The sequence below is a fragment of the Macrobrachium nipponense genome, chromosome 3 (genome assembly GCF_015104395.2).
Source record: "Macrobrachium nipponense isolate FS-2020 chromosome 3, ASM1510439v2, whole genome shotgun sequence".
NCBI lineage: Eukaryota > Metazoa > Arthropoda > Malacostraca > Decapoda > Palaemonidae > Macrobrachium > Macrobrachium nipponense.
Window position 1 is genome coordinate 49,658,671 of NC_087202.1, and position 27,500 is coordinate 49,686,170.

At 36.4% G+C, this 27,500-nt stretch overlaps 1 protein-coding gene and 1 long non-coding RNA gene across 2 annotated transcripts in view; one reads left to right on the forward strand and one right to left on the reverse strand.

Annotated features, from left to right (window-relative positions):
• The window catches only part of LOC135221759 (uncharacterized), a 350,042-nt gene that overhangs the window by 194,455 nt on the left and 128,087 nt on the right, over positions 1 to 27,500 (forward strand). The window lies entirely within an intron of this gene.
• The window catches only part of LOC135221757 (homeobox protein GBX-2-like), a 52,945-nt gene continuing 42,594 nt past the window's right edge, over positions 17,150 to 27,500 (reverse strand). Inside the window, 5 exon segments of the mRNA XM_064259571.1 lie at positions 17,150 to 18,295; positions 19,305 to 19,500; positions 20,354 to 20,532; positions 21,013 to 21,052; positions 21,054 to 21,097. Coding sequence (XP_064115641.1) covers positions 18,027 to 18,295; positions 19,305 to 19,500; positions 20,354 to 20,532; positions 21,013 to 21,052; positions 21,054 to 21,097 — 728 coding nt within the window. The 3' untranslated portion in view covers positions 17,150 to 18,026.

Genomic DNA, 27,500 nt, shown 5'->3' on the forward strand with positions numbered 1-27,500 from the left:
ATGAGGCTCTTCCTTTTATTACAAATTCCATGCTGCTTTGTAACACGTACTACATGCATATATACGGGATGAAAACTGCGCATTTATGCATAAGTTAATTTGTTTGCTGGTCTGTTTATCTGTTTTAGTCATTACCTATTTTCTGTTAATCCTATTCGTTCACACTATGACTTTGTTTAATGTGGAGGACTGCTTAGCAAGTTAAAGGAGCATTTTGGATAATAAGTAAAGGTGTGAATAATAATCATAACGAGACAGAATGGTCGAATTACTTTAGAAATGCGGACAATGCTACGCTCGTAATTTTCACGGATATATATCTAAGGAAAATGTGACGATGGTCGAAACGTCGGAAAACCGCGACCATTCATGACAGGAGGTTTTCATTTATTTGTTTTCTTTTATCTCCTTCGTGAACATTATTATCTTTTGATTGATGGATTATGTAACTGCGTTGGGAGTCAACGAACCATTTAACGTACGTTTCGTATTGACAGGCTCAAATGTGAAAGGGCAATAATAGAGGTCATCTGATCCATATGTACTACAAATGAATTTGATGTATATTTGAAACCTTCTTTTACCTTCCGTGGTTTTAATGTGCTGTAAAAGTGGAGTTTTGTCTTTGAAATTGTTGAAGTCCTACAAGGTCCAAGTGTCGAGGGCAAGAGCAATACTGGTGGGGTTATAATAATGATGAAATTTAAAACACAGCAAAGAACTAAATAACAAAGAAATAACTGAAAGTTGATGATGTTTTGCGAAAGAAAACTCGTTCTGGGTCTATTCAATTACTTTTTTTTAATTAAATTTTTTTAAACAGATTACAGTAAGATCCCAACAATGTCGCAGAAGAGAAACATTTATTCCTCCTCTCCTTCACATTATACTTCTCATGTGCAGTTGCAGATGTTTGCTAGCGGTTTCGTCAAACTCACGGTGGCTTTGCTGATTTAAGCGATGAATATTAACCTGGTAGTCAGTCGAATGTTGCGAATCGCTTCTGGAAGTAGAGTGGGGTATATTACTGTCAAGAGGACCACTAAAAGTCATTAGGGAGAGCCTATCTGTAAGAGGCGTCAGGTTAAAAAAAAAAATAAGGTTGAATGGTTTTGTGAATAATGCGATCGACTCTGTTCCTTCGCCAATATTATTCCCCAGTTAACCTTTCCTCTTTCCAAAATGTTTTCTCCAGCAACGGAATTCTAAAAAATGTATTTCACACGTGGCTGGATTTAAGCTATGTGAGTGTCTTAGAAAGACACCTGAAGAACTGAAGTATACAAGACTTCATAAAACTTAGCGATATATTCGTTATGTGATCTTATCGAGATTGACTACTTTTGGGAGAACTGGTTCTTAGTCAAGGGGATGTTCTCGTGGAAATCTTATCAATCACGATCAGATTTATCCCAGAAGTAAATCATGGCGAAAGGGTCACTCAACCGAACATGAGGATCGAGTTTTATCAAATTCTGTCCGCCAGATCTTTGGCCATCTACCATCTAACTAACGCTAACACACAAAGAGAAGGATTTTCGACGGTTTAAATACTCATCAGTCAACTTATCCTCTTTTTCGTATACTTGGGTAATTTATGCCCATTACCTTTCGTTAGTACTTTGTCCCAGTGAGTCCTTACCATCAAGTTGTCCGTCTCAATAGCCTTTGTTTTAAAGTTGAATGGATTATTAAGGTGGATTGATATGATTAACTTAAGTCAATATCTATTCCTGCTTTGTATTTAAATAAGTGATGATCTTGTTTTATTCTTGACAGAATTATACAAATCTCGGGTATGTCCCAGTATTAAAAGTCCGATATCGAACTCTGGGTCAGTAGATGAATGACGGCTAAGGAATGTGAGGATCACACGATATGCCGTCATATTGAGTTATATGGTGGTTTATGGTTTGACGGTGGAATGACCACTCGCGTCTTTTATTTTCCCTCCTTCTCCTTTATTTTCCTTTCTCATTTATTTTCCCTTCTCCTCCTTTATTTTCACTTCTCCTTTCATCATCGAATGTGAGCTGCAGCAATCGACTAGCAATCAGGTACATAATTTAGTATTTAGATCAAGAGAGGAACTATAGCATGCCCAAATCGCTCTTTTCTCCTCCATTATACGAACTCTATAGTGTTCTCTCAACAGTGAGGCGAGCTTGTGTGTGTGTGAGAGAGAGAGAGAGAGAGAACTAGGAGGGTGCTGGGTAGTTGTACTGTACGAGCGTTAGTTAAAAACAACGTTAAGAAAGACATAGATTAAGTTTGAATGAGCCAGATGACGTTTTGGTGTGCACATCTGGGGGCAAGGCAGCGGAAAGGGTCTTGGGTTGCTCGTGCTTAGTAAAGAAAGAGAGAGAGAGAGAGAGAGAGAGAGAGAGAGAGAGAGAGAGAGAGAGAGAGAGAGAAGAGACTAGGAACAGAAATTTGTGTATCCTTAAAAGCAATAAACACTTCATGGAACACCAAATTATCGTAAACACTTCCACGTAATGTTTATCCGCTGTTTATTTTCACAGTGACAATAGTTACCAATGTGTTATGGAAGTTAACAGATATGTTTTCATATTAATCATGTCAATAAAAAACGTATAAATTTTTCTATGATCGTGCGGTAACTTTTCCCATGACTTTTAATCTTCCATTATCCAGAAGTCGGGTTTATCGCCAGTCTATTTTCAGGTCCCTTTTCATAATCTGTACCTGTCACCTCCGTCTTACATTCATTGTCGTGCTAATGGGGTAATAATGCCTTTTCGTTTTAAGACTTCAGCCACATCCACTCGGAACCTTTCAGTCTTCTTTGAATTTACAAAATAGACTTATATATTTCTGTCAGTGACCAACTTCCGTTTGTGGAAATTTTAAAAGCCTCTAAATACAGTTACTTCAGTGTATAATGAGAAAGTCTCCCTTGCTGTCCATAATGTAATGTATATATTACTGTTACGAAAAAATCGGTTAGTAAACTAATCAGTAATTATTTCAAAATCTTCATAATTAACATTGAAGGTACATGTATTTTTGAACTATGATTAGGTCATCATTGGTCGGCTGTCTTTATCCATCAAGCTTGCATGTACTTCTAATGCAGACAACTAGACAACTGCTGTTATAGTATCATGCAGGACTACTAATACCTGTCTAGTTATTGTGTTTGATATACATTGCTCAGAACTTTTCTCTCGAGAGCTTCACGATTGCATGCTGCTCCACCTCTTGTGATCATTGCACACGGCAGGCTTTGGGATGGAAAGCGCGAAAATCAGCTGGTTTGATTAATCCTTTATGTCATTTTCTTCCGGGATTCGGAATCCTTGGCTTACCTCTGTATGTGCTGAATAACCTAACCTGTAATAAATGTGGCATAGCGCTTTTTCCCCACAATGACTGAACTTGATTTTGGGAGAATTGTTCGTCTCGGTCTCTCTAGCGTTCTTCCTCTTCTTCCTCTTCTTCTTCTTCTTCTTCTGGAGACTCTCACTGGTAGCCTACATGAAAACCAGCTGCAGTATTTAGGATAATAAAAATTGCTACCCTTCCCGTGCCCACAGGATGGGTATTATTTTTGCTTGCGGTGGATATAGGAATTATTGCGGACAATGTCAAGGCCCCTCGCTTGTTCTTTCAGTGCGTTTATGTGGAACAAAACAGTCACAGAGACAGGAGACGTTCACATCAAAACCTCTTGGTTTGGAATATCTTCAATCATCCTGTTTTTCGTGTCTTAAATTTTCCATGTTACTCTGTGCGTTATTCTCGGATTATTTTTGTTTAAGATTTCTTTTAGAGAGAGAGAGAGAGAGAGGGGGACCGGAGGAGAGAGAAGAGAGAGAGAGAGATGACTTCCCAGGGTAAGCAGAGGGAAACAATTTTGGGACCAGATTATTGATAGAGAGAGAGAGAGAGAGAGAGAGAGAGAGAGAGAGAGAGACTCAGTTAGCAGAGGGTAACCATGACAAATATTTGGAGAGAGAGAGAGAGAGAGAGAGAGACTCAGTTAGCAGAGGGTAACCATGACGAATATTTGGAGAGAGAGAGAGAGAGAGAGAGAGAGAGAGAGAGAGAGAGAGAGAGAGAGGAGTCCACAGACGGTTATCCTGAATTAACCGAATAAAGTGGCCCAGAGAAAACGCCGCCCTCTCTAAGTGCCACTATCATTAAGGAAGCGGCTATAGAGGAAATCCGACCCAATTATAACCGTAAATGAGGACTAATTCCCCCTGAGAAAAATGTCGTGGGTGGAGCTTATTGTAATTCCTCAGATGTGGACTAACTTTTAAGTGGGACATTTGTCACAATTTTCTTCTCTGTGTCACGGCATATATTATGCCGCCGAGGTGGCGGAAGGACAAAGGCGGATAGGAGAGAGAGAGAGAGGACGCGGGGGATGAGAGAGACGAGAAGAGAGGAGAGAGAGAGAGAGAGAGAGAGAGAGAGTCCGTCTTACGATAGATAATTTGAAATAGAATTAGAATATGCTATATCTTGACTTGCTGACAACTTAGATATTTGTGCCAATACGCTTTGTAGATATGTATATATATATATATATATATAAAATATATATATATATATTATATATATATATATATATTATAACATGATTAGTGGTAAGGAAGCTGTAAAGTTACTCCACACGAAAGAACTATCATTGAGCAGCTGTAGCGTGAGTGCAGAGCATCTATAGTTTGCGTTAAAAAATGGACTCACATTGTGGATGAATATGGAATGATATCAAATGAAGGAAAAATGAGGTAGTTTTTAATATAGACAAAAACAATTGACGGACTTGCGATTCTCGTGTCACTGGAACCCCTGGTTTCCTGTTTTGTCAAAATGGTCTTTTTCGACTTTCAACCAAAATACAATACAAACTGCTTGAAAAATTTTCAGATTATTATCTTGGTTTGGTTATCTTGGTTTGGTTTCATTGGCCGGTATTGTGCTCTTGTTCTCATGAGCAACGTTTAGTTTCAATACTTGAATTCTAGAAACCGAAGATAACACGTTCCAAAGACGATTCAGTGGCAAGAGGAACTTTCAAGAAGTCCGATGCTCACTAATCTAACAGCTGAGTCAATTTTAACTTGGTGAAAGTCGCGAACTTGAGGGACAGCTAGTTTGACCTCTCCTGGCTATTTATTTTCTCTGGGTGAGGTATTCTCTGCATTCCTCCTCCGTAGGGGCCTAGTGCCGCCAATACACCTCATTTGGTGCAATATAGTCATTACTTAAGGTTCTTTGCAGCGTCCCTTCGGCACCTAGCTGCAACTACTTTCATTGCTTTTATTGTCCCGCTGTTCATATTCTCTTTCTTCCTTCTTACTGTCCACCCCTCTCCTAACAATTGTTTCATAGTGCAACTGCTTTGAGGTTTTCCTCCTGTTACACCTTTCAAACCTTTTACTGTCAATTTCCGTTTCAGCGCTGAATGGCCGTAGTTGCCCCAGTGCTTGGCATCATGCCAAAAAATCTATAAAAATCAAAATCAGATCTGCATTCCTCTGTGTTTAATTTCATTACTTTGTGTGTGTGTGTGTGTTTTCTTTAGCAGGAGGATCAGCCGTCACGTCAACAAAGAAGTCAAATTCGTATCGGTTTCTTTACCGTAAAGAAAGATAAATTGAGTGGTTCTGTGTATCGGAATAGCAAAGTATAGTCACTGACCTCTGAAATCAAATCAGTTAAGTTTATCCAGAAGTCAATCAGTTATACACAGTGAAATAAAACCCATTTCATGGGCTACACAAACATACTATAATACAATTATTTTAATCCTGACACACAACTCAACACCGGCTCTCAAAATATAAGCTGATATGATATGATTCTCTTAACACCTAAACCACTTCATCTTTGGTGCTGCTGAAAAGGACGGATGATGTATGTTGTTGTTTAGATAGGAAGCAATTAGGTTAACGTTACCCCCGAGATGAAATTACCGTTATAGAATGACCGAATTAAACGAGGAAAGAGCTGGGGTGGGGGCGTGACGAATAGCTTTTAATGAGTTGATTAAAAGAACTTACAAGGACTATGAAGTGACGACGTCGTGTAGAAAACGGGAACCAAATAGAAAACGCAAAACATGATTGTTTCATCTGTCCTTTGCTCTTTGACGAAAGTGATGTATATTGCAACAGCCAGTGGCTTCATTTTAAAAAAAATTATAAATCTTCCATTTTGATGAATCCTATTCATTGTTTATAGAGGAAAAAATGGAATAGAGCTAGAAGAAAGAATGATGATTATTACTGAACATGTATATAGGAGACCGAAGACTAAGGGAGTTTTTAAATATACTACAGTATATGGGCAATAACAAATGTCATTATACTAAGATATTTTAGTCATTAATAAGAAAATATGAAAAGGTAAAAAGCCTAAAAATTAGAATACAAAATTCCGTGTAGGTGCGTGTGCTACAAATAGTAAGAATTAATCTTTCAAGGAGAGATGAGGAATAGAGATGAAAAGAAAGAAACTCCTTAAAACAAATAAAGATATTATGATGACGGGTTTGAAGTGTCACTGGGTGTTTAGTGTGAAGTGTCAGGACCCTCACAAGGGCTCTGAAGGACTCGTGTGGGTGAATTTGGGAATGGGTGATGATACAGAGAGAGAGAGAGAGAGAGAGAGAGAGAGAGAGAGAGAGAGATTCGTTATTAAATCAGTGGAAGAATACAGTAAGCGACATCCTTTCCTTAAAGGAAGTGATGGGCATATTGACGGGATAAGTATGATGGGATTATTAGAAGGATTGACTTATTCATAAAGGGAAGTAATATACATATGACCGTATTTTAGGAAGCAGATGTACATAACGAACATTTCTATTATGTACCATTTAAGATAAAGGTAATAAAACAATGGAACGTTTCATTATGAATCAACACCATGCAGTTCCATTTTGTGAATATTATTGGTTTTGTTAGTATCAGAGTAGCCTGTTTTAGTTTTCTGTAAAGAAAACTATTGTGCTGGCTTTGTCTGTCCGTCCGTCCGCACTTTATTGTATCCGCCCTCAAATCTAAAAGAAAAAATAACTGAGTCTAGAGGGCTGCAAATTGGTATTTTGATCATCCACTCTCAAATCATCAAGCATAACAAATTGCAACCCTCTAGTTTCTGTAGGTTTTGTTTTATTCAAGGTTAAAATTAGCCACGGATCGTGCATCTAGCAGCGATTTCCGGAGGTATGGGACACACCCTCACTCTACCGCATCTGGTGAGCAACTGAAACTCTACCGGTTATAGCTGATGGTTTTATATAGCATTATACATTGTACAGAAAACTCGATTGCGCCGAAGAAACTTCGGCGTATTATATACTTGTTTTCTTTTCTTTTTGTCTTCGCATCTTGGCCACATTCCGTGAGTTGGGGCCTCTGGCTGACCTTACCCTTTGACCCTTCTATTTATGACCTTCATCTATTTTTCATGGTCGAAGGTTTACCTCAGAGGATGATATTTCAGTTGCAATTGACATTTTTGTTAATGACATCGGGAGATTGTTAATGGTTTCAAATTTACATTGCAATTTGATTTCTTTAATAAAATGTCTTAAAAATTTCCAAATGCAGTATCATTATTTTCACTGCATTCAAGTATTAATAATATCTTTATTTGTCTTCTCTGCTATTGCCCTTATTTTATTCTTATAAGTGGTAGGCCGTATATTTTGTTTCTAATATTCATTGGGAATGTACACTTAATCTTCCTCGTATTTTCATGATTAAGAAAGTTCCTGGTATATAGTCACATGTGTAATCTGCAAGTTACTGTTATTATTGTTGCTGTTGTTGTTATTGCTGTTGCAGCTTATGTTATCGTTGTCCGCACAGAGGGAGATAAACCTACTCAGACAAAAAGTAATGTATTTAAACTTGACAAATATGGCTCAAAGTCGACCCACCTCTTAGTCCAATAACTTTAATGGCGGCATAACGAGCCTGAAGAGGTCTAATGATGCCTCACCCCACCCCAGCAAACCGCTTCCCCCCCTCTTTCACCCCTTTACACCCACCCCCGCCAGTGACGAAGAAGGAGGAGGCGAAGGGTGGTCCGGGACTCCACCGGGGGTGTCTTGGAAGCGCACCCGTGGTCCATGATCGTCCAGATGGATATATATATATATATATATATATATATATATATATATATATATATATATATGATATATATATAGTACATATATATTATATATATATATGTACATATATATATATATATATATATATATATATATACATATATATATATATAGTATATATATATATATATATATATATATATATATATAATATGTATATATGTATATATCTATATATAAATATATATATACATATATATATATATATATATATATATATGTATATATATATATATATATATATGTATATATTATATATATGTATATATATGTCTAAATATATATATATATATATATATATATATATATATATATATATATATATATATATATATATAGGAAGTGAAGGGATACGAGGAGAAAACAGGATATCATTGATGAACTTGTGCTGGAGAGGTGAAAAAAAAAAAAAATGGCTCCTCCCTCTGAATAGGGTTCTGATTTAATGTTGTTTACGATCTGGATACTAAACCTTCTCTCAAATCTCTCTCTTCTCTCTCTCTCGTCTCTCTCTCTCTCTCTCTCTCTCATAGTCGACCTTCCTACGAATTGGTAGCAGGGAGTCAGAGGAAGGCATGGGGCTGGCAACTTCATCCCATCATAAGACCTGCTGGAGGCTAACACCGTCGAATTCACTTGACTTTGATGATATCTGACACCAAAAGGGATTTGTGTATGATAAGTGTGTGACAAGTGCTTCTGGCCCGACGGGGATTCTAACTTTTACCTTGAGGCTTTGATGTATAGAGGCAGCAGAAACTAATCCACTCAGTCATGAGGTTTACAAATATATACATATATATAGTATAAATAATATAGATATGTATATATATATATATATATATATATATATATATGTGTGTGTGTGTGTGTGTGTGTTTCTATATATATATATTGTTACGATGTGCCAAGTATCTGGTTACTACCCTTACCATTCATTTACTGTTACCTCACAAAAGCCAGACACCTGAACCCTCATAACACGTTTAAACGACTGAATACTCTAAAAGCAACAGTGATCCCTTAACACTTACCAGTATTGCAGAAAATCAGACTAAGTTCATCAAAACAGGTGTGAGGTAATCTTGTAAGTAATTAAATTAATCAAAGGGCATCACTCCATCAACAACTTTAAAACTCTAAGTATTTCCCTGATTTCAGAAGTCTAAGTACTTCCCTGGTTCTAAGTCACTTCAAGTAAATTGAAGGAAAGCAAATCAATTACCACTCTATGTTTCTACCTATCATCAATATAATCAAATGAAAATATACTGGGATAAAAATAAAATACTTATAAAAATTTTAAATACAAAAATTTATTATTAAATAAAAAATTTATAAGTGAAATTCACAATATCAGGGAAAATTACTGTTACTTGAAAATAAAGTAAAGTTTAATTAATTCTTGAATCAAATTAAGTAAAATTAAATCAAAATTAATTTATCACAGAATTCAAGAAAATTAATTCAATCAAAATTCAAAAGCGTTAGGCAATAATTTAAAATTTGAAATTAATTCACAAGTGCTAAACAATAATAAAACTCGAAAAGAAATCTAAGTAAATGCAAATTAATTCACAAGTGTTAAATTTAATTAAATGTGCAATGATTAAGCAATGAAAATAACTAAATTGTGAATGCAAACGAAAACAAAAATAAAAAGACACACTTCAATAAGAAAATGAAATAGTGCACAAACAATGGAACAAACACAAACACACAAAAAAAATCAGCAATGTGTAAAAGTGTAAATCTTTTTCACTCAAAACACTGTAACCAACAGTTTTTACCAAACCTTCATAACCACCTGTTATTAGTTAACCACAGTTCCTATCAATTATTAGTTAACCACACTCCCTATCCATTATTAGTTAAACACAATTCCTATCCGTTATTAGTTGCAACTAATAAAAATATAACACTTTACCTTTTTGGTATACCAACTTCTTTCTCTGCTGCAGTCTTGTCTGACACAATTTCACAAAAACCAGGCGCCGTTACAAAACAATGTTTGTTCAGATTCCACAAAAGAAACTAAATAACACTAAATAAACTCTAAGAAATATCAAATATGAAATTCTAAAACGTTATGAGTGACCAATTTACGTTACGTTAATATAATCTCAATGATGTCGAGTAGAGAGAGAGACAGAGAGAGAGAGAGCGAGAGAGAGAAGTTAATGCCTCGAGGTTCTATGATAGAATAAAATCTTCTTCCCTTGCGAAAACTGGACAGGGCAGATATGATACAAAACGTTCTTGTCACGAATGCTTCCAGTAGCTTTGAAATCTGAAGCAATCTTCATAAAGAAATGTGTAACATGCACGTGGTTTTGATCAAAGACATACGCGTACAAGACGAGTCTGTTAAAAAAAAGACGTACTCTACTCGATCGAAACGGAGGCTGAGCGACAATTAAGATTGACATGTTTTGATGACAACGCAAGACTCAATTCTCTCGCTATCACATGCGTTGACAGATTTAGGAAAGCAAACGGATCTCGCAGACCCTCTAATCTTACAGTGTTGACATAAAAGTTAAACATTCATAGCTTCGAACGGACAAAGAGAAAATCTCTCTCTTTTTACGTTATATATATATTCTTTTACAACATGTAATGCGAAATCTGAACACACATTTTAAAACATCCTATTCTAAGCTATCCAGGAATCTGAAAAAATGTTACACAATCTACATGACATTTCAAAGAGGGGAAACATGCATTTTGAAAGTAGCAATATATAATATATATATATATATATATATATATATATATATATATATATATATATATATATATATATATACTGCATATACGTATATGTATTTGTAAATGTATATGTATATCTATTTACTGTTATGCATGTACACATACAATGAAGGGACAACTACTTAGTCCTTTTTTATGGTGAAATATCCCTTTATCAGAATCATTGTGGTTGGGAAATTATACTTCCATGCAAAATAAGAATTTTCGTTTAAAACTGTTATGGGATTTCTTCCTGATTTTAGCTTTATTAACATTGATTATTATAGAAAGAGACCGCTCTGGCAGAAGTCCAGCCTAATATAACGAAAGGAGCTACAATCATTCCGTTGTTACTGGTAACATATTTGATTCAGTCTTATTCCTTTACATGTGTGTAGAGATTTAAGGCTTCAGTTAATTCTATGATATTAAACCGAACTTCCAACCTTTTGTAAGTTGTCGGAACAACCTTCACTTTTAGTCGCTTTTTATGAGTTATGAATGATGTCACTCTGAAGACACATACTGGAACTTCCTAACTTCCAAAGTTTTTTTCAAGCATAAATAAGTCTTTGCTATTGCTGACATTTGGCGGTGCGTCGCCGTGAGGTATCTGGGTGAAAAACGCCAGATAACCTTTCCGTAGCTTTGTGATAGTTTCGAAGTTTTCTTTGAGAAGTGTGAATACAGAGTTTTAGCTTTTTTCATTGTTAATTTATAAAGTCTTTCTTGTAAGCTGAAGTCTTATTTCATGTCATTCTTTTTTTTATTCGTTCATGTATTTTATTTCTGAGAAATGAATAGATCTCTTGTACGTAGGTGAATGTTACTAATAAAAGCAGTAGTAATTATTTAATGTGAGGTTATTGTCTTGGTTACTCATTATTTGCTATCATTTTCTACGAAGCAAAAATGATTGCTTTTGTTGTCTATTTTCGAGAAACCTTAGACATTTTCGTCCTGCTTCCATATTTCATGATCATACAATCTTCGATTTATGATTCTACAAACAAATAACATGGTAAAAAATATACCTATTGCGTACATAATTACTGATAAGTACATAAAGCATTAAGAATGAATATAATGATTTAGTATATTTTCATCAGAAAGGATACGATTTAATTATGAGTGAGTTATGTTCAGTTTTCTAGAATATTTGTATTTTGAATAAAATGCCCTAATAAAAGAAAAATTCGGATGACCTTGATGTTACTAACAGTTGACCACTTCTGTCCACTTTTCTCATCCGTTAATTTGTCTTCAAGTCGCACTCATCAGGGAAGTAGTTCATCTTAGCAACTTCAGTATTTTCCTTTTCTTTCGTACCATGAAGAAGAGTTGAAACACACCTTTAAGGCCTGTCCACATTAGGAAACATGGTTTGCAAACAATGTGTCCTAGTGTGGACGGGCCCTTTAGAGGGCACGGCGCCCTCCTCTGGTATCTCAGCAAATCGTTAAATATGAGATTGCTAGCCCACCACAGACAACGCTCGTGCCAGTAGATAGCTGGGTCTAGTGTTATAGGCAGGCTGGGATCGAACCACGATCCTAGCTAAGGAGAGGTCAGTGATCTACTACAGCATTCATACACATGAACAGACTTGTTATTGGGACCAATTTTCTTTGAAAATTGCAGGAAATGTAGTTGACCAGAAAACATCTGTCTTGAGCGAAAATGACTGCATGATTCCTCCTCTTTCACCATAACAAGGTTACACGCCTATGGAGGCACAGAGAGATAGGAGGGAGGGAGGGAAGGGGGAAAGGAAATGGGGAGGGGATGGGAATAGAGAGAGGGAGTGCCGGATCCGGAGAGAGAGAGAGAGAGAGAGAGAGAGAGAGAGAGACGGGGGAATGAATGGATAGATTGGCTCTGGCGTTCATGCCAATCGCCTACAATGAAAGCCGCTCTGTCATCAACGGCGCTTTTTATTTCCTCTTGTGTTCTAAGTGGCCGGTTCACGTGCTTAAGTGTCCGTGCGTGTGTGTCTGTGTACTGCTTATGTTGAGCACGCCTTATCTCTCTCGTGTAAATTGAAAAATATGTGGGACAGGGACTGTGAGCCGGCCCCTCCTCATTCGGGGTTTTGTCCACCCACGGGCGCCTACTCACTCACTCACTCACTCCATCCATTCACTCGCTCATCCAGCTGTTTCATTTGCATAAATAAGTACGCATTTTTTCGTCATGCCAATGTTATCATCCCATCCAGCTCTCTCTCTCTCTCTCTCTCTCTCTCTCTCTCTCTCTCTCTCTCTCTCTCTGAAATATCTCGAAATTCAGCTAATCTAAATACTAATTTTCCTGTCTCCCCTTGTTTCTGATTAACAAGAAAATCAGTACTTATACTAATTTAGCCTTCAATTGTTTAATAAATATTGTCATTCCTATTTCTAATTCTATTACTATATATTTATAGGAATAATATATATATATATATATATATTATATATATTATATATATATATATATATATATATATGCGTTTGTGTGTGGTGACACCAGTTTGCTGCTTTTATTAACTCAATACAGCTCTTATATGGATCAGAATACTCCAAATTGCGCACAAATTTCCAAAAATTCCCGGGGGTCGGGGCACTGTAAGCGCCCTCCCCCTAACACCAATTTTCTCGCTTTGCTCGCCATCCCACCCATATCAAAAGTTCTAAACCTTTGCTCCCGCCCCCTCCCGCCCCCTCCCTCCCCCTTGAAATGACGCCACTGATTGAATCCATTTCAGTGGAAAGCCCGTCCAAGAATGTCAGGAAATTGCTAAAGATCACTGTAGCTTCTACAACACAAATTGGGGAATGTGACCAATAGACTCCAGGTTCTTGAGATCTGTAGTTTCTGGTCCCAAGTTTAAAATCAGAGTATTAATAGATCTGGTAATATAAAAAGAAGGTTTATTTTTCATACGATACATACCTGCTTTATTTAGGACATTCATCTTGTTTATTCAACTGTTAAATTCAAGACGTCCACCGTCATCGTTCAATACCATCATTTGTTTTAGGATTAAGACGCAGTTCATTCAGGACATTTAGATGTTATATGTTATATGAAGTACGTTTATTATTTGAACATATGACTGGATTGTTTAGAACTGTTTATTCACCTCAAGCAGTACGTATAGTATACACCGGATTCAGTTATGAAATACATTTGCAAGAAAGACATACGCTTGTTTTATTTGTGATATAAACATTTTATATTAAAGAAAACGCCGTTGTGCTCTTGTATTATGTTTAGGACATACGCTTGAGCCATCTGAGACCTTTACTGGATCATGCTAGAAGTAAACTCTCATGTCATACACGATATGTACTTGTATTGCGTTGAAAAGACGCACAACTGTCTCATTTTGGAGATACTTCTACATTATACTTCAAATATAAACCTTGCTCATTTAGGAAATGGCCTTTTTATATTCTCATACATTGTTTTCTGAGATATTTGCCTGCATTACGACGAACGGCTGACAAACCAAGTCTCTATCATTTTCTGTTTCGCACATTGTTGAGTGTCTTTAACAGAAATACTCTATTTTATGAATCTGTTCCTTCCTTTTTCAAATGTGTCTGTGTTCGAACATCGGTAAAAGAAATAAACATTATTATTTCTTTTATATTCCAATCAATTTTCTCCGGTCAGGAGTAGGATTTAGGGTGTATGGCCCCTGTTTGCATACGTAGACCGCATTCGTCTCAAATAATCCTTTACCAACCGCTTCTCGAATGTACCAACCTCTTCCTAATGCCTTAAAGACATCCCAAAATTATCTAATTTATTTACAGGTAGAAATCTGTCACAATATATCGTTCAGGACTGATGGAAATTCATTGATCTTCAACGGCATTATAAGGCAATGTCATATTATCGCCTTTTTCTACACCTTTCAGCGTCTTGCAGTCAAACTTCTTACTAATGGGCTTCTACATGTGGCACATTTTAAGACGCAGAAGTTCGTGTTCATGAGGGTATAACATCACCCCATCACATATAAGTGGCCTCAACTTTGCACGAATGTTGTGGAAAAATATTGGCCACCTGGGACAAGTTTTTTAGCGGCTATAGGTACTAAGAGATGGTGATGTTGTACTCGTGTAACACTGCATGTATTGAACCGATTCAAGGAAGAATGGCGGAGTCTTGGCTTGGAAACCAGAGGATGCGGCAGCAATGTATAGGTAGGAAAGATGAATTCCCTCGTAAGATGAAGGGACCAGTCTCCTAGCATAACAAGGAGGATTTATAGACACGGTGCTTTGCTACTTATTTTTATTGGATGTACTATATGCATGTCTTGATTAGCGTAAATGTACATTTACTGTCTGATACACACACACACACACACACACACACACACACATATATATATGTATATATATATATATATATATATATATATAAATATATATAATATATATATTATATATATTCATGTGCAGTAAACTTGGGCGGCATCAGCTGTTTCATCATTTAACCAGAAGAATCTTCAGCAACATGCCGCTGCCATCTACATGTGCTTTAAAGATAGGTGTAATTGAGTCAGTAATAAAAAGCAGAATGTCTTAATTAATATTTTATTTAATATTATCATTAATCTTTTTACATAGAAAAAAATTCATTTTAAACAGCTCGACAACATCTGCCATAGCTTTACGCTAAGGCAAAGTGAGCAATGTTAAATACATTTTTTCAAAGACCGATTATAAATTATACAGTTTATCAATATGCATGAAGTGTACGACACAGTAAATAAAAGAATACATAGATGTAAAGCATAGTGCGTTTTGATTCCAACCAGAAAACAAAAACAGTGAAAGAAGAAAGTTGGTTTTCAACCTCCTTAGTTTGTTTTGATCTAACAAAAAAAAAAGAAACACAACGAGTTTTTCTTTTGTTTTTTTGTTAAACCCGTTGTAATTGACTCCTAGAAAAAAAGGAACAAAAACGTGACTTTTTAATCACCGTGATGCACTGTGGAATTCTTTCTAACAAGAAACAAAAACAGGGGAGGGGGAAGTGTAAAGCATCCAGCGTTGTGTTTTGTATTCCAATATTTACAGACACTGGCAAATGCATCTTCTTGGCGTTGTTTTCTAAACAACTCTAACTACAAATAGTTTAATCACCGACAACACAACAGTATCTCTTCATAGAGTAACTAAGTTTTTTTTTCATATTTACAAAGAAATTGGACTGGGGAAGGACGGGATTTTGGAACAGAGGGGAAAATGGGTTGGGGAAATGAATAAGAGAGTCGGGGAAGGAAGCTGGAAACTGGCAAGTAGAAATTTATCGTGGGCAATTGGAGATTGCGGAAAGGAAGTGAAGGTTAGAGGAATATATATATATATATATATTATATAGTTAATATAATATATATTATAATGTATTATATATATATGTATATATATATATATATATATATATAATATATATATGTGTGTGTGTGGTGTGTGTGTGTGTGTGTGTGTATGTATATGTGTATGCATTTATATGGATTTATAGATTCCTCTGACAATCTCATTTAGAAGCTGTGTTTTGTGGAGAAATTGACTGTCGAAGAATATAAGTGTGGAGGGAAAGGTAAGTAAAGTAAGAGAATAGATTGTTTGAGGAAGGAAAATGGGTTTTGGGGCGAGGAAGTAAGAGTAAGGAATGGGAATGAGAGTTGAGGAAGGGGAATGGGCATTGGGAATGAAAATTAGTGCTGGGGTGAAAGTAAGAACTTTGGGAATAGCAATGGGGCTGGGGGATAGCGCCTGACTTGACCTAGAATAACGAATATTCAGTTAAAGCTTAATATTTCTTTTCTTAAAATCCATTTTACTTCTTTAAGCTCTGATTGACTTCACTCAGAAGTCGTGTACGTGGAAAAAAGATCTATATACAAAAACTACCTGGCCGTTTATCTCCTTGGCGTAATTCGTTCCAGTTCAATGCACTTGAGAACCATATTCTCTCTCTCTCGCTTCTCTCTCTCTCTCTCTCAGATTTGATTTTAATATTTTCTTCTTTTCTTTTCAGGTAACTGTTAAGCGTCCGGTCGAGCAAACGCTCACTGAAATCTATAAGGTAAGGTTTTCGAATTAGTCTTATATATATTTTATTATAATATATTATATATTAATTATATTTATATATTATTAATATTATATATATATTATTATATTATATATATATATATGTGTGTGGTGTGTGGTCGGTGTGTGTGTGGTGTGTGTGTGTGAGTGTGTATGCATAGTTATATATGTGTTTATGTATAATATGTACTACCATCATAGAAACTATGAATCAGTTTGAGTCCCAATTACACTAACGACGAATCGCGTTCACGACAGACGAATAGGCGAACGCGGTCCGTTCAACCGGCCAGCACCTCTTTTCGCTCGGGTTTTGGGCATCGGTTTATTTTCTCTGGGCGGGCGTTTGTTTTGCTCCTTAATGCACGTTCTCAACACCAAGTTAGAGTGTTTGGGATGTGTTTTGTGGGGTTGTTTGTTTTGCATGTTTTTGTACCCCTTTTCCCTACACCCAAACATGTAAGCTGGGGCATAACAGGCCGTTGTATCGTTTTGTCAACAGAACTTACAGTTAGTGGCTATGGCCTTTCTGCCATTCGTTTGACAACAGTTTGCCCTGTGGAAGCGACTCGGAGTTATTATGTGGTTCATCTAACTTTTTGCTCTTGGTCAGCGACTGGAAATTGTTTTCATAACCGCTTAACTAAACACTGGATTGCAGAAATTTACTGGAAGTTTGTTTCCGATTTTTCTTCTTTTATTTTGTTGAATTTGTTTGCGATTCTTGTAATAAAACCACGTATTTTGGAAAGGCGCATTTTTTGAGGTAAAAAAACGCGGTGGGATGGCCAGGGACATTGCTGATGAGAGAGAGAGAGAGAGAGAGAGAGAGAGAGAGAAAAAGAGAGAGAGCGGAATAGATTCAGTTTTCTTCTGTTAGGGAAAAGGTCTACGAAAACGCTCATCATCGAAGTGACTTCGCGACTTCCCTCCGGTTCCGTTTAGAGAGCCTCTCCTCTTCTGCCGTAGTATCTGGTTAAAGCATTCAAGACCGCCTCCACGTCCGACGCTTCCCTTCACAAAGCCAGAGACGGGGGCACGTGGCTGAGTCGCGGCAGAGTCTGCTGCAGGGAAACGGGCAGCGGCTGGGGCATGCTTTGGGACAGGGAGACCGGAAGGGAGGGCTGGGCCATACTCTGGCTGAGGGAGACTGGCAGCGACTGTGGAAGACCCTGGAAGGCTGACCGCCTGGACTGGATGCTGGACTGGGGGTCCATCGGTTTTATGGTTGGAAGCTGGGATGGGTTGGGCGTGCTCAGTCCTCCCGTTCCTCCCGTAGTCACTCCTGGAAGAAGAGGAGGCAGCGTTCATGAGGGGATGTAATAATAATAATAATAATAATAATAATAACGATAATAATAATTAGTATTGATACGTTAACATCTAATTCAAGCTTGGATCTAGTAGGGCACAAAAGACAGCTCAAGAATTCGTTTGCAGTACTAAATAGTAATGCGAATTCCTCTATCTAGTCATGATTTATCTCTCAGACAGGTTCACATGTGAGCTTACAAACGACGTTTTTTTTACAAGTTGTGTTTTCTGCATACAGAATTAATTTTCAGAAAACTGACAGTTTCTTGCTGTTAAGAAACCTTGAAAATATCTGTGTACAAAAATAAATTTTGAAATTATTAGGGGTTCATGAGACATTTATTTCACAGTTTGCGTGAGAAAGAATGAAGAGACTGGTATGTAAAAAGATTTGTGAAGATTACAAGACACATTTTATAACATTTTCTATAAAGAAAAATAAAGTTATTAGATATTTGTTTAGCTCTATCTTTTTAACATAAAAAATAAATCAAATTACCATGTTCTTATGGAAATGATTAAGCGTTGCACTCTTAACATACAAGAAAATTATCAATTTTTTGTTTGCCAGTAGTGCTCACCACCAAAGCTAAAGGTAGTTACCAATCGTTTGTTTACCGTGGCGTTCGTAACTGTACGCAAAATAAAGGGAATGACTAAGCCCTCATTGTTATCCGCTTTCAGATCATTCAAAGTATGGATATTTTCCGCTTTATGTTCACAAGTTGCGTATTTGGTATACAAAATATTAAGGAACCCTGAATTCCAAGTTTTTCCTGTTGCGTTCGTAATGTTCTAATTATTTTATCAGCTACGTTCTCTATACGCAAAAAGGATACGGGAAATTTTCCTATCTCATTCATTAGCTGGGTATTTAGGATACATAAAATTCCAAGATTTACCAGTTACGTTCTCGTCTTACAAAAATGTTGTTTATGAGCTGCGTTCTCTAAGACACAAAAAAGATACGGGAGTCTTACCTGGCGTGTTCGATGACTTTTCCATCTGTTGCGACTGGGAGAGGTTGGAAAGTCTGTTCACGTGGACTGGAATGGGGACGATGATCTTGTGACCGGAAGAAGCGTTTTTACCGCCTGCCGCCGATCCCGAGACTAGCCCAGCTTTGACGCGCTTCCACTTCGCTCTGCGGTTCTGGAACCATATCTTCACTTGGACCTGCAATGAGTTTAGGAAAAGGTTTCTTAATTATTATTATTATTATTTATTTATTTATTTATTTTTTGTCTATAACAGTCCTCCAATTCGACCGGGTGGTAATTATTATTATTATTATTATTATTATTATTATTATTATTATTATTATTATTATTATTATTATTATTATTATTGCGACAGGGAAAAGGACCTTTGAGAAGTGGAAGGCTGAAGGTGTATTGGGAAAATCTGCAAAAACTTTTTACTGTAAAGAACTAATAGAATTATAGCTAATTTTTTTCCCAATACATTGTCAATATTCCACATTTTAAGGGTCTTTTTTTATCCGACAACAACAACAACAACAACAACAACAACAACAACAACAACAACAGCAATAATAATAATAATAATAATAATAATAATAATTGTTCTTTTACTCTGCATGAATTTAAACGTGGTTGTTCACCAAAATACACGCAGAATCATATGGCACAGGCCAGAAAACCTGGTAGTTGGCCAAACAAGCTTCCAAGAATTAGAGGACTCTTAGGGAAGACGATTTAAAAATATCCCATGAGGAGAAATACATTAAAATTTCATGAGAAATATATTAAAATTTTATGAGAAATATATGAAATTTTCATGAGAATTAAATTAAAATTTCATGATAAATATATGAAAATTTCATGAAAATTATATTAAAATTTCATGAGAAACATATTAAAATTTCATGAGAAATATATTAATATCCAGTATTTACTGTAGAAATATAAAATCCATGTTCTTATAATATAATGTGTATGTTTTTGCTTATTGTTTTAGAGAGTTTATAATAACAATGATAATAATAATAATAATAATTCCTACCTACCTCAGATAAGTTAAGGGTCTGAGCAATATGGGACCTTTCGCTGAGCGTGAGGTATTTTTTGGTTTGGAATTCTCGCTCCAGCTCTATGAGCTGCTCCGAGGTGAAGGCCGTCCTCCTCCGCCGAGACTTGCTCCCGCCCACGCCCGCGCCCGCGGCGCCTGCGTTGTCTCCTGAGTCTCCTGCACAGTCGAATGATAAGGGGGGTTGTTGAATATGTCAAATCTAATGTGTGTTTGTTTTTGTTTGCCTGGTAGTAATAGATATCAGCGAATATTTACAAGGTTTCATATCCTCATCATTTCACGCTCAAATACATAATACATACATGTATCATACATACATACGTACATATATACATATAATATATATTATATATATATATATATATATATATATATATATATACATATATATATATATATATATATATATATATATATATATATATATATATATATATATATATATATATAGGCCTATATACACACAAATGTATAAATACGTATATATAGATATATGTAGGCTATATATCTATATATTATAGATATATATATTTATATATAATATATATATATATAGTTATATATACATATATATATATATATATATATATATATATATATATATATATATATATATATTCAGGGGTCCATTCTTACCTGGTCTAACAGGTCTGTCACTGTGGGGAGCATCGTCGTCCATCACTCTACTCCCGGTCGATTTCCAAGTCATCTCCCAGGTCATCTAGAAAGAAGAAGAATATTTGGAATTTAAAATCGCATCCCATTTGAAGAAAACAACAGCAACAACAACAACAACAATAATAATAATAATAATAATAATAATAATAATAATAATAATAATAATAATAATAATAATAATAATAATAATATGATGTTCAAAGAACGATAGACGGAAATAACATCTCTCCCATATGTAGGAAGTGCAATCTGAAAAATGAAACCATAAACCGCATAGCAAGCGAATGCCCGGCACTTGCACAAAACCAGTACAAAAAGAGGCATGATTCAGTGGCAAAAGCCCTCCACTGGAGCCTGTGCAAGAAACATCAGCTACCTTGCAGTAATAAGTGGTACGAGCACCAACCTGAGGGAGTGATAGAAAACGATCAGGCAAAGATCCTCTGGGACTATGGTATCAGAACGGATAGGGTGATACGTGCAAACAGACCAGACGTGGCGTTGATTGACAAAGTCAAGAAGAAAGTATCACTCATTGATGTCGCAATACCATGGGACACCAGAGTTGAAGAGAAAGAGAGGGAAAAAATGGATAAGTATCAAGATCTGAAAATAGAAATAAGAAGGATATGGGATATGCCAGTGGAAATCGTACCCATAATCATAGGAGCACTAGGCACGATCCCAAGATCCCTGAAAAGGAAACTAGAAAAACTAGAGGCTGAAGTAGCTCCAGGACTCATGCAGAAGAGTGTGATCCTAGAAACGGCACACATAGTAAGAAAAGTGATGGACTCCTAAGGAGGCAGGATGCAACCCGGAACCCCACACTATAAATACCACCCAGTCGAATTGGAGACTGTGATAGAGAGAGAGAGAAAAAATAATAATAATAATAATAAAGTCCATTAAGTTACGAGCGTTTAGAAAAGGAGCCAGGAAAAACAGAGCCAGAAGACGATAATTAGAGTAAATAAAGATGATAATTCGAATAAAAACGGGTAAAAGTAAGAAACGCATAAATATAAACTAACCAACAAACAAACATACAGTTGAGAAATGAGAAAAAATGAGACAGGTGGCGGTTCCCTCATGATCGAAATAACATGATGTCAGTTAAATTGGAAGACAAACAGGTTTAGCGTTGCTGGTGAGATATTTAGAAACAGATAATGGTCTCTTTAAAAAGGTTTATTGTATCTATTCAAATAGATTATTACTGAAGCGGACGGTACGGAATCTCTTGATCATTTTCGTCCTGTTAACACTAATGACATTTACTTCGGAAGTCAAAGAAAAGACCGGCTAAATATATAATTTCTGGAATACTTTCTTTGATAAGTAAAAAGGTATAAAAAGAAAAAACTAACGAAAGTTGTAGGTCAAGATTTTTTTTTTCTTTTTTTTCGATATGTGACTTAGATATGTTATCTCTTGCTTTTTAGGAAAAGTTTTGTATTAGTGGCAGGCCATAATTTGAAGGTTTGGGTTCGTGTTTGAAGTTATGGTTATAGTTTGAATTTATGCAACTGAGTGTTGTAGTAACGGATTGAGGTTATAGTCTAAAGTTAACATTTGAAGTATGAATGATGTCGATCTCTTGTTTGTTTTTAGTAATAAAAGCTTTTACTTTTCTCAAAAACTTTCTTTCATTGCTTTATCATACAGTATTAACATTAATTATCGTCTTATATAGAAGCTATTACCACCCGTCTCTCTCTCTCTCTCTCTCTCTCTCTCTCTCTCTCTCTCTCTCTCTCTCTCTCTCTCTCTCTCTCTCTCTTTCTCCTCGTGAACTGACTAATACTTTTGTCTGTATTTTCTGACGTAACCATTGTGGCTTAATTTACCCATTTCCGCGTTTTATTACTAAAACCTTATTGTCTTTTTCCGATATTTATTTACAGATTCATTCGAGAGATGGACAGTTTCATGCTAATATTCAGAATTACATTTTTAGACCGAAATTAAAAGTTTTTTTGAAAGGGAATGATTTCCAGATGATTTTAAGTTATTTATTGTTTTCTAAACTAAAGAGGAGCGATACCGATTTTTTTTCTATTTTCTGGATTCAAAGCTTTTACCCATTTAAAAATTTCATTCATAGCTTTTTCGTAAATTATCATCGTAAATAGAAACTTTTACCACCCTCTCTCTCTCTCTCTCTCTCTCTCTCTCTCTCTCTCTCTCTCTCTCTCTCTCTCTCTCTCCACGAAATAAGTAAGTTGGTTGATACATATGTATTTTTCTGACAACCATTCTCCTTTGATGTAACCATTTCCCTTCATTATTAATAAAACCATTGTATTTCTAGGATACTTACCAGGAAATTCATTCGACAGATAGGCAGTTTGGTAGTGTTAATATTCAGAATGATATTTTTCATGACAAAAATGCCAAGTCATTTTGAAATTGAACGATTGCCAGATTATTTTAAATCATAATGCTTTTTTTTTTCTCAGACAGACAGAATAAAATTATAGTTGCTCCTGGTCCGGTATTATTATTATTATTATTATTATTATTATTATTATTATTATTATTATTATTCTTATTATTATTATTTTTTTTTTTTTTTTTTTTTTTTTTTTTTTTTTTTTTTTTTTTACTCTATCACAGTCCTCCAATTCGACTGGGTGGTATTTATAGTGTGGGGTTCCGGGTTGCATCCTGCCTCCTTAGGAGTCCATCACTCTTCTTAACTATGTGTGCCGTTTCTAGATCACACTCTTCTGCATGAGTCCTGGAGCTACTTCAGCCTCTAGTTTTTCTAGATTCCTTTTCAGGGATCTTGGGATCGTGCCTAGTGCTCCTATGATTATGGGTACGATATCCACTGGCATATCCCATATCCTTCTTATTTCTATTTTCAGATCTTGATACTTATCCAATTTTTCCCTCTCTTTCTCTTCAACTCTGGTGTCCCATGGTATTGCGACATCAATGAGTGATACTTTCTTCTTTGACTTTGTCAATCAACGTCACATCTGGTCTGTTTGCACGTATCACCCTATCCGTTCTGATACCATAGTCCCAGAGGATCTTCGCCTGATCGTTTTCTATCACTCCTCAGGTTGGTGCTCGTACCACTTATTACTGCAAGGTAGCTGATGTTTCTTGCACAGGCTCCAGTGGAGGGCTTTTGCTACTGAATCATGCCTCTTTTTGTACTGGTTCTGTGCAAGTGCCGGGCATTCACTTGCTATGTGGTTTATGGTTTCACTTTTCGTATTGCACTTCCTACATATGGGAGAGATGTTATTTCCGTCTATCGTACTTTGAACATATCTGGTTCTTAGGGCCTGATCTTGTGCCGCTGTTATCATTCCTTCAGTTTCCTTCTTTAGCTCTCCCCTCTGTAGCCATTGCCAATTGTCTTCGCTGGCTAGTTCTTTAGTCTGTCTCTGTATTGTCCATGCATTGGTTTGTTGTGCCAGTCCTCCTGTTCTTTCTGTCTTTCTCCTGTCCTCTGTATATTTCTGGGTCTTCGTCTGCTTTTATTAGTCCTTCTTCCCATGCACTCTTTAGCCACTCGTCTTCACTGGTTTTCAGATATTGCCCCAGTGCTCTGTTTTCGATGTTGACGCAGTCCTCTATACTTAGTATCCTCTCCCTCCTTCCTTTCGTGTTATGTATAGTCTGTCCGTATTTGCTCTTGGGTGTATGCTTTGTGTATTGTCATATGTTTCCTGGTTTTTCGATATATGCTGCGGAGTTCTGCCTTCGTCCATTCCACTATTTCCTGCGCTGTAGCTGATTACTGGCACTGCCCATGTGTTTATGGCTTTTATCATATTTCCGGCGTTGAGTTTTGACTTGAGTATCGCCTTGAGTCTCTGCATATATTCTTTCCTGATCGTGTCCTTCATCGCTTGGTGTTTTATATCTCCTCCTTCCATTATTCCCAGGTATTTGTATCCTGTCTCATCTATGTGTTTTGATGTTGCTCCCAATCTGGTAGCTTTTATCCCTTCAGTTCTCGTTACTTTGCCTTTTTGTATGTTGACTAAGGCGCATTTTTCTATTCCAAACTCCATCCTGATGTCCTCAGATACAGTACCTTACAGTCTGGATTAGGGTATCTATTTCCTTGATGCTCTTACCATACAGCTTGATGTCGTCCATGAACATCAGATGGTTGATTCTGTTGCCTCTTTTCTTGAGTTGGTACCCGGCATCCATCTTCTGTAGTACTTTTGTCATGGAATCATGGCTACTACGAAGAGTAGTGGGGACAGTGGAGTCGCCCTGGAAGATCCCTCTCCTGATATTAACCTCTGCTAGTCTTATTCCAGAGCTTGTAAGTATTGTATTCCAGTTGCGCATTGTATTTTTGAGGAAGCTGATGGTATTTTCCTCTGCCCCATATATTTTCAGGCATTCTATTAGCCATGTGTGTGGTATCATGTCGAAGGCTTTCTTATAGTCTATCCATGCCATGCTTAGGTTGGTTTTCCTTCTCCTACTGTTCTTCATTACCATTTTGTCTATCAGGAGCTGGTCTTTTGTGCCCCTACACTTCCTTCTGCAGCCTTTCTGTTGGTGGGGGATGGTGTTGTTTCCTCTAGGTAGTTGTATAGCCTTTCACTGATGATACCTGTTAGTAACTTCCACATTATTGGTAGGCAGGTGATAGGCCTGTAGTTACTGGCTATATTTCCCTTACTCTTGTCTTTTTGTACTAAGGATGTTCTTCCTGTGGTCATCCATTTGGTGCTTGGTGATTTGAGATACAATGCTGGAGTTGTTCTGCTATTCGTGGGTGTAGGGCTTGAAGTTTTTGAGCCAGTATCCATGGACTTCATCGGGACCTGGGGCTTTCCAGTTGGGCATTTTCTTTAGTTGGGTGTCTGACTGTGTCTGTCCGTGATCTCTGTGAATCTTTGTTTTATTCTCCCTGTTTCTTCTTCCTTGACTTCCTGGAGCCATGTTGCATGTTTGTTGTGTGATACCGGATTGCTCCATATGTTTTCCCAGAGTCTCTTACTTGGTTCGGCTTCAGGAATTTCTGGGTGGTTGTCTTCCCCTCTTAGTTGGCTGTATAGTCTTTTCTGGTTGGTTCCGAATAGTTTGTTCTGTTGGTATCCCTTATTCCTGTTCATGTATCGTTGGATCTTATGTGCTTTGGCCTTAAGCCTCTGTTTTACATCTTCTATTGTGTTGTTTAATCCCCTCTCTTGTACTTTGTATTTCTCGTTGAGTTCCTCCCTTGTTTTCTTGCTTCTTAGCCTTTTTTCTGCCATCTCTTTCAGTTTACTCAAGTCAGATCTCATCACCATGATTTGCTTTTCCAGTCGCCTTTTCCAAGGAGGTTGCTGTTTTGGTTTCTGTTGGGTTGGTGCTGGTGGTGTTGGTGTTCGAATTCCCATCAGTTCTGCTACTAATCTTGCTCCTGCATATGTCAAGTTATTTGTTTCTGTGATACTGGTGGTCTGTATTATGCCCATTATTTCATTGACCTCACTTGTTTTCTCCCTTAATTTCTTGGTGTTGTAGGCTTTCATGGAGGGGATCTTATTATTATTATTATTATTATTATTATTATTATTATTATTATTATACGAACACACGAGAAATGAAGGAAGAGAGACGAAAAAGGCTTATAAGACAAAAGAAAATTTTTGGCTCTCTTGACATGCCACTCTGCGCTGACCTTTTTTTTTTTTTTTTTTTTTTTTTTTTTTTTTATTTTTTTTTTTTTTTTTTTTAAGCGATTTATGGTTGGCGGGTTCTGGTAAATGAAAAATATCATTCGATAGGTTAATGGTCTCTTTATTTCGAACTTTGATTTCTGATTCGGATGTTCATTGTCATCTTAGGCTGAATGCTCAACCTTGACTAGTGTGGGAGCTGCATGCTGATTGCTCTTATTCTTTTGAAAAAAAACTTTGGCAGCTCCGGAATAGACGATAGAAGAACTTGATTTGGAAACGAATAAGCAGAGCACCGCGTTTTTCGCTGCAAAAACTAAAACAAAATTCACTGTTCCATTAAAAACCTCAGTTTGCTGTCAACATTTACGTTATTGTACTTCGAGTTGAGTCCTTACACACCTGGGTCAGATTTCTGTCTCATTGTTTTAAAAGAACAAAAAACAAATAGATAAATAAATAAATAAAAAATAAAATAAAAAGAATAAATAAAAACAAAATAAATAAATAAAAATATTTTTAAAAGGGCGTTCTGTCGCAACCTGGATGTATTTCTGCATGGAGTCTCCCATCCTCATTCTCTGAATGCAGCTGAATTTTTTCAGCAATTTTAGACGGTCCTGTTGTTATATCTTTATATGATCATTAAGGTAACCCAAAGGGTCACGAAGTATCTTTGCAAGTTTTCGCAGAGTTGAACATTCATAGTATAAAAAAAAAGGAAATAACAAAACTATGAATAATAAAGTCGCACAGGTTAATGTGTATTCAAGATAATAAAAAATTAATAAATGA